Source organism: Triticum urartu, chromosome 7, assembly GCF_003073215.2.
Source record: "Triticum urartu cultivar G1812 chromosome 7, Tu2.1, whole genome shotgun sequence".
In the NCBI taxonomy this organism is placed as follows: Eukaryota; Viridiplantae; Streptophyta; class Magnoliopsida; order Poales; family Poaceae; genus Triticum; species Triticum urartu.
In genome coordinates, this window is record NC_053028.1 from 210,696,471 (window position 1) to 210,704,847 (window position 8,377).

An 8,377-nucleotide genomic window follows, 5' to 3' on the forward strand; every position below is an offset into this window, starting at 1 on the left:
GATTGCATGATCCATGTTTAGTAATTAATTTGCGGATACCTGACGGTGTAGAAAACTGTCAGATCCCTCGATAGGAGTCCTGACGTGGCTAGAAGTTTCGGAGCGGAGGTCACACGGAGGTTTTACCCAGGTTCGGGCCTCCGAAGAGTAATACCCTATATCATGCTCGTGTTTGTTATTCATGGTGGAGGAATACCTCATGCAAGGGGTATACAATGGTGTGTATGAGATGTCTATTGAGAGTTGTTTCTACGGGAATGAGAGTTTCCTAGCCTCTCCTTATATACTCGAGGAGGCTAGGGTTTGCTAGGGTTTTACTGAGGGAGGAAACCAAACTAGGTTTGCTGCCGCACCAACTTGGAGATCAAGTTGGCAGCACGACGTCTATCTTCTTCTTCAAGCCCCCCCCCTCGCCGCTGGGCCTCGTGGGCCCTCGAGAAGGCCTTCTGTCGGGCTCCCCTCGGTGAGCCACCCCCAATGTATTACACCGTGAGTAGCACCCGAGCATGGCGAAGGTCGCGGGAGTGGTCTTCGAGACCTCCGGCGGGATCCACTGTCGATGGCGCTCTGTCCTTGTGATTCTTTCTTAGGGAACTCGTCTCCGGGGCCTCCGAGGCCTGCAACCCTGTATCAGGACGATTCTGACTGAAGGGATGTGATGATGATGGTTTCTGAATCCGCGCGCCTTACCTCGCAAAACGGGGAATTGCAAAGGATATATGGCACCTGTCGCGTCGTGAGGCCAGACGCTTCGGTTTCAAGCTGGTTATAAGGAGGGGGAAACGAAGGGTTTTTTCTCCCTCCGTCTTCATCCATTTTCGTCTCCCTACCCTCAACTCCCAAAAGCGTGTCGCCACCTCAAAGTCTTCAGCGCTTGCTCATGTAGCCCCCGTCCACCCCTTCCTTGCCACCAAGATGGCCCGAACCAAGAGCGAGAAGGTTCCTAGGGTTCCCAGCTAGGATCTGCCCGCCGCTGGGGCGGGGCTGAAGCGGAAGAGGGTCGCCTCTAAGGGTGGTATGAAACAACAGCCGGAAGCCCCCAAGACTACAGGAAAGTGGTTCCCTTCCTCGGCCACCGACGAAGAACTTCAGGGTCTCGTGGAGATAGGGCTGATGCCAGCGGATTTGGAGTGCCGCCTCCCGGGGGACGAGGCTCCGCCAACTCCTCGCGACGGTGAGCACATCCTCTGCCTGGAGTATATATTTCGGGAGGGGCTCGGGTTTCCCCTACACGACTTCGTTTGCGGGATCTTGCGCTTCTACGGCTGTCAGCTACACCCCATCCCATCAAACGGGGTTCTTCACATTGCAAACTTCATCACATTTTGCGAGTGCTTTCTCGGGACTGCCGCTCACTTTAAGTTGTTTCAATACTTCAATCAGGACTGCGTTCAGACCAACGGGGACATCATCTACAACCCCGCAACACCAAATTCCTCGCCACATACCTCCGAAAAATAATCCTATACGACCTGGTCTCACGCTTAATCTCGTAAGACCCTCGCTAGAGGATGCCACGTGTACTTCACCAATCTTGATGCATCCCTTTTTCCCCAAGATTTATATGACTGATCTGTATTTTGTCTCCGCTGTTTCGAGATTTGATGTTTAATTGATGAAGCCCAAGCAATCCGGCATGCCCGTCGGTGCACTAGATGGCTAGCTTTTCTACGGTGCCGGGCCTGCCGGCGAGGGGCGCGAGGCCACGTAGGAGACTGTTAGGATTCATGGGGCTGGACGCTGGTGGCGTGAAGTTCGGGAAGGAGGATTGAGGAAGAAGGGTGCATCAAGATTGGTGAAGAACACGTGGCATCCTCTAGAGTAGGTCTTACGAGATGAAGCCTGAGACCAGGTCGTATGGGATTATTTTCCCGGACCTCCCGAAGCCCCGCAAAGTTAACTGCAGCTGCGTGGATGGCGAGCACCGCACCGCACACGAACGCGAACCTGACGCTGCCGCGCCACACAACACGCCATTCGCGCGCGGATCGTCGGATGTCACGCCCAGGATTATATTCTCCGGTGCCGCACGTACCATGCGATCGCACAGCTCACGTCGAGAGCTTTTCTGTTTGGCGTCGCCGTCAATGAAACACCTTCCCGTCGAGCCGACGACGCCTATAAGTACCTCGTCTGATCGCATCATCACTCCCAAGTACTACAACCTCTGGACCTCTCACCTAGCGCACATCCATGGCGCGCTTCCTCGTCGCCCTCCTCGCCGCCACCCTGGTCGCGGTAATGGCCGAAGAAGCCACTGAGCAACGCCTGCATCTTCTTCATTTCGGCAAACTGCACCTAGTGCATTTCGCATGAGATTGATCGATCACAAACTGGTGCTAACGGCCTGTTTCGTCACAGGTTCAGGCTGGAGGGCAGCTGGGCCACGCGGCGCCGGCGACGGCGGAGGTGTTCTGGCGCGCCGTGCTGCCGCACTCGCCATTGCCCGACGCTGTTCTCCGCCTTCTCAAACAACCCGCAGCAGGTCTGTCTTTCATGTTCCTTTCCTCGTCGCCCTCCGTTAACTGTCTTCTTCTCTCGAGTTTGATTGATCGCCAAACACAAAAAATGCATGCACGCACAGGTGTTGAACTGCACACAGAAGCCACCAGCTTCGTGAGGGATGCCGAGGACAGGCCCCCCTTCGACTACCGTGATTACAGCCGCTCGCCGCCCGATGATGAACCGAGCAAGAGCACCGGCGCCGCCTCCGGGGCGCGGGACTTCGACTACGACGACTACAGCGGGGCCGACAAGCTCCGTGGCGCCGCCTCCGGGGCGCGGGAGTTCGACTACGACGACTACAGCGGGGCCGACAAGCTCCGTGGCGCCGCCTCCGGGGCGCGGGAGTTCGACTACGACGACTACAGCGGGGCCGACAAGCTCCGTGGCGCCGCCTCCGGGGCGCGGGAGTTCGACTACGACGACTACAGCGGGGCCGACAAGCTCCGTGGCGCCGCCTCCGGGGCGCGGGAGTTCGACTACGACGACTACAGCGGGGCCGACAAGCTCCGTGGCGCCACCGATGAATACAAGGCGCCGAGCAGCAGCCTCGCTGGAAGCGGGGCGTCCATGGCTAGGGGCGGCAAGGCGGAGACGACGACGGTGTTCTTTCACGAGGAGGCGGTGCGCGTCGGCAAGAGGCTCCCATTCCGCTTCCCGCCGGCGACTCCCGCCGCGCTCGGTTTCCTGCCGCGCCAGCTCGCCGACTCCGTCCCGTTCACGACGGCCGCGCTGCCTGGCGTCCTCGCGACGTTCGGCGTCGCGTCCGACTCCGCCACGGTGGCCAGCATGGAGGCGACGCTGCGCGCCTGCGAGTCGCCGACCATCGCCGGGGAGTCCAAGTTCTGCGCGACCTCGCTGGAGGTCCTGGTGGAGCGCGCCATGGGAGTGCTGGGGACCCGCGACATCAGGCCGGTGACGTCGACGCTGCCCCGCGCCGGCGCCCCGCTGCAGACGTACACCGTCCGCTCCGTGCGGCCGGTGGAGGGGGGGCCTGTCTTCGTGGCGTGCCACGACGAGGCCTACCCGTACACCGTGTACCGGTGCCACACCACCGGCCCGTCCAGGGCGTACATGGTGGACATGGAGGACGCGCGCGACGGCGACGCGGTGACCATCGCCACCGTGTGCCACACCGACACGTCCCTGTGGAACCCGAAGCACGTCTCCTTCAAGCTCCTCGGCACCAAGCCCGGCGGCACGCCGGTCTGCCACCTCATGCCGTACGGGCACATAATCTGGGCCAAGAACGTGAAGCGCTCGCCGGCGTGAGCGACCCGGCCAGCTCTGTGGTCTCGCCGGAACTAAGATCGATGTACTACTACTACTATCTGTTTCCACCTACGTCTTCTGTTGTTCAGACCACCAGATGGTCACCAGAGCAGCGCTTGTAATAAAAGAACAGCTTCTGCAGAGCTGTGTTTATTTACATTACATTTGCAATTCGTATTCAACTGCCTACGAAAAATCTGTACTTTTGCATGTCACTGTGCCACAGATCCACTAGCATGCCAAGAAATGGCTTTCTGGACCGCTGAAGTGTACCAATATGTCTGTTCGAATCATATTCTTGTAGAAGAACAAAGGGACATTTTGTAGAAGAAACATAAAGATCTTTTTCTTGCAGAAGGAATATGGCAGGACCCTGCCATTTGGCTAACAAAGTGACATTCTGTAGAAGAAACAGAAAGAAATTTCTCCAAGGAATATGGCAAGACATCTGGCTTTTGGTTGCGAAGGAAAAACGACACTGTAAAAGAAACAGAAAGCGTTTTCCCAATAGGAGAATAGTTTTGAAAATAGGCCAAGAAACACGTAGCAAATAATGTTCACACATTAAGATCTTTTACAAAATAGGTGGCTACCATGCCTTGCCACTCACAGATTAGAATATCATAGTCATTACCCCTTAACACTTTGTAGATATGGGTTGCAGACTTGCAGTATCTATCTGAATAAGTGTAGCAGCTGACGAAAATCTACTAAGGAAACATCTGCAGTTGAACAGCGAAACTACATTTACTAGGGAAAAACTGCATCGACATCTACTAAAAACATCTGCAGTTGATCAAAATCACCTCATTAAACTGCGCTTCTCATGGGCGAAACTCACGCGCGTACTTTTAGCAATACAGATACAGAAGGCCATTGATATGGCAACCATCCATCAATCGATCTTCACGGACGCGAAGAGGTAGTGCACGAAGGATATTGACGTCAAGAAGCCAATGGTTCCAGTGGCGAGCATGATCGCGAACGCCATGAGGAATGAGTAGCCGATGTAGAGCATTGCAGAGACAGGACCACTCAGGCTTCTGAGATCAAAGACCAAGTAGTTGATGGAGTAGAGGAACACGTAGAGCGCAACAGAGCCCGAAGCAAAGAAAGCCTTCCACCACCACCTCCAGTCCTCAACACAGAGATTCATGTATGTAAGGACAACAGATACCTCGGCGCAAACAATGACAAGCATCAGCAGGACAATCAGCAGGAAGCCAAACACATAGTAGAACCTTCCAAGCCAGATGCTCGACAGAATGAAGAACAGCTCAATAAACAGGGTTCCAAATGGCAGCGTGCCTGCTCCAAGGACCAGAAGCCATGATGGATATTTCCGTGCAGGGATCTCTCTAGGAATCTGGTTGGTGCGAACAGGGAATTCAATTTGCTCTGCTCTTGTACCAAGGAAGCCACCGACAAGCGTTAACGGCACAGAGATACAGAACCACAGAGCCAGAAGGGTGAAAAATAATGATATAGGTAAAGCTCCAGTGCTCTTGCTTCCCCACAGCACAAAGTTTAAGATGGTAAGGACCGTAAACATGACACCAGGGAAAAAGCAAGCAGTCAACCATGACAATGATCTCCATCCTTCAGACGTTCCCTTAATAGTCCTCCATAGCCGAACACTGACATACCCAGCTACAATACCAAGGAAAAGATAGAGAATAATCATTCCGGTAAGAAGCATTCCTCTTGAAGCTGGAGACATGAACCCAAGTGTGGAAAAAACAATTGTTACAATTGACATGCCCAGAATTTGAACTCCATCACCAATCATGATGCATAATAGCTTGGGGCAAGTTGGCTCTCTGAACACATCTCCAACAACAAGCTTCCACCCAGATAGCTCCTCATTCATCTGTGCTTGCGCTTCCTTGTCGAGCTCTTCATATGTGGTGAGATCCCTCCTGACAGTTCTCAGGAATATTATAAAGACGATTCCTGCCAAGAACAAGATGACCATGAGGGAGTTCATTATAGAGAACCAGTGGACCTTGGCACCAGCCTCCATCTTCAGATAAGCATCCCACCTAGATGGCCACCTGATGTCACTCTTCACAAACTCAACATCATAGGTAAATGTGATCCTCTCCTGTTGCCTGATCACTTGGGACATTCGAAGCTCCACCGGGCAGCTCACAGGTTCAATGTTGTCATGCATGTTAAGCTTAGAGAAATCCTCAGGGTCACGCTTCACACTGCAAGGCACGACCTCAAAACCAACAATCTGATACCCAGACATCCCCTTCTTGTCCGTCTCTGATATGACAGCAGATCCTTCTTCTCCAGTACCGATTATTTCTACATTTGTTCCTTCGTACTCATGGACCAAGACCTTAAACTTTAAATGGTTGATGATATAATCATCAGCACTACCAGCGGGAGTGTAACCAACAGGAAAACCAGTCCACTGTACTGTGATACCATTCTGCTCAGCAAAACGCATGACAGGCAGATTGTCCAGCATCATGTTCACCTGATAAAGATCACGGGCCCGCTGCTTCAGAAGCTTTGCATCATTCTCATTAAGCCCTTTTGTGGTGCAGAGGAAGAGGGACTCATTGACATTCACACGGAACCGGTAGGGTGAGTTGTCGATCTGGTCACCCATGAGAAGCTCACCCAGGTTCTCGGCGCTCTTCTTGATGCCGCCAGGTGGACGGCAGTATGGCAGACTGTAGTAGCTGAACGGCATCTCAGTCTCAATGGACGTGAGTGAATTAACCTTTGCCCATATATTCTCACCTTGGGAGTATGTGTGCATGTAGCTGCCAGGCAAGTAGAATGCATTGCCTGGAGACAAAGTCAGTAAGAGCACAGCCAACAATAACACCGGACAACAAGAACTGTGCAGTGCCCCAGCCATCTGAAGCACAAACTCTCACCAACGACCTAGAACATGTGAGGTATACCCTGTAACAAGAACATTTTTATTGATCAAAATCACGCATAAATTACATCCATAGTTATTTTGGTATAAATCTTTTATCTGGACAACAACATCTGAACGGTGTAATGATAATTGCAGAAGACTAGTCATTGCCTAGAGCAAGATCATGCAAAATCCATCCATTCCCTCACAATCTAGAACATTCACATCCAAGTTACTAGTAAACGTTAATTCCCCTCCGATTAAACAATAATTGACTACCTTAAGAAGTAACTAACGCAGTGCAACCAAACTAGAACAGTGATTTCTAAGTATAGAAGCGCGATGACAAAAATTCTCCAACAAACAGAGGGCACAGCCACTCACTGGGAGCAAAATACTGCAAAAGGTTACTATGAAAACCTAAAATTCAACCGACCTTGCCTCTAACCAGACGAGCAATTCCCTATTTCCTACGCGCCTAAAATCGGAAGCGTTCGGCAACCATGAAACACTCCACAGTTGACACATCGATGGCAGAGCAGGTACTACAGCCCCCATGACCACGTACCTACGCCGAAAAACCCCGCAGATCTACAGAAAAGCGCCTAAGGAACTCGGAGATCTAGAGCAAGCAGCCGCGGGGGAATGAAATCCGGGCGCAAGGCTGCAACCCCGCGCTGCTGGTAGAGCTAGGGACGCGAATTGAAGGAGTGGGAATGGATGGAAGCGTCGAGAAGGTTCTAGAACTGCGGAGGAAGGTACCTGACGGTGGCGCACCGGGAAGAAGCGAGGGCGGAGCTGGCGAACGGGATGGGTGGATCCGGGGAGGGGAAATATGGGAAGGCAGGCGCACGGAAAAAAGTGGGCAAGGGGGGTCGAGATATTTGGGTGGCGCATCCAAATCTTGGCGATGTTGGGCTGGGCTGCTGCAGGATAGGATTTCCATTTCCTGGCCCGGTGGTGGTGCTGCCGTTTCGATCGAAGAAGAAAAACTCTACCCCTCCAAAAAAAACTCCCCTAAAAAACACGAACAAGAAAGAAAAAACTTGTACTGGCATTGTTCTTCTTTTTTGAGAGAAAGCCTTCATGGCGGTTTTATTCATTAGGCAAAACATTTACATGGTTTGACAAGGCGGACACAAGAAAATTATGAGGATCCTCTTGCCACACAAGAGGGCTAAGCTCCGACTTACTAGCTAAACCATGTGCCGTCATATTGGCTTCCCTAGGAAAAAACTCAAACGAAAAATCACTAAACTCATGACAAAAGAAGAAACAATCATCGTGCCGCAGGTCCAAGAATGTTTCATAATCTTGATCACTTCCTACGCGAAAAGAACTTAAATTTGTGGTTGAGGCAGTGACAGTGGGTATCTTGGATTACCCCCACATGTGGAGGTGGACCGCGGTGACTGTTTCAGCGTCCGCTTAATAGAGTTTGGGCTCTTATTGGTGGGTGGAATGTGAGGATGCTATCAATGGGAGGGAAAGAAGTATTGTTAAAATTTGTTGCATAATCTATTCCGATATATGCAATGTCCATTTTCAGTTTGTCAAAGAATATATGCAAGAGTATTTGTGGTGCAATTACTAGGTACTGGTGGGGTGGCTTGCATAATCAAAGAAAATTGCATTGGAAAGCTTGGTGGAAGATGTGTATCCACAAAAAGGAGGGAGGAATGGGATTTCGTGATTAAATTGTTTTAATCAAGCAATGTT

General features: G+C 51.9%; 2 protein-coding genes across 2 annotated transcripts; one reads left to right on the forward strand and one right to left on the reverse strand.

The window, feature by feature from the left end:
• The first annotated feature begins 2,080 nt into the window (after positions 1-2,080).
• Positions 2,081-4,557, forward strand: LOC125524329 (protein RAFTIN 1A). The gene is made up of 3 exons (XM_048689399.1): positions 2,081-2,238; positions 2,362-2,485; positions 2,585-4,557. Exons 1-3 carry the CDS (start codon positions 2,194-2,196, stop codon positions 3,772-3,774), a joined length of 1,359 nt encoding a protein of 452 aa, XP_048545356.1. The 5' UTR covers positions 2,081-2,193; the 3' UTR covers positions 3,775-4,557.
• Positions 4,274-7,572, reverse strand: LOC125524328 (transmembrane 9 superfamily member 12-like). Its single transcript, XM_048689398.1, has 2 exons — positions 7,421-7,572; positions 4,274-6,699 (listed from the first exon to the last, which is right to left on the reverse strand). The coding sequence occupies exon 2, from the start codon at positions 6,650-6,652 to the stop codon at positions 4,670-4,672; it is 1,983 nt and encodes a 660-aa protein (XP_048545355.1). The 5' UTR covers positions 6,653-6,699; positions 7,421-7,572; the 3' UTR covers positions 4,274-4,669.
• Between the last annotated feature and the right edge of the window lie 805 nt (positions 7,573-8,377).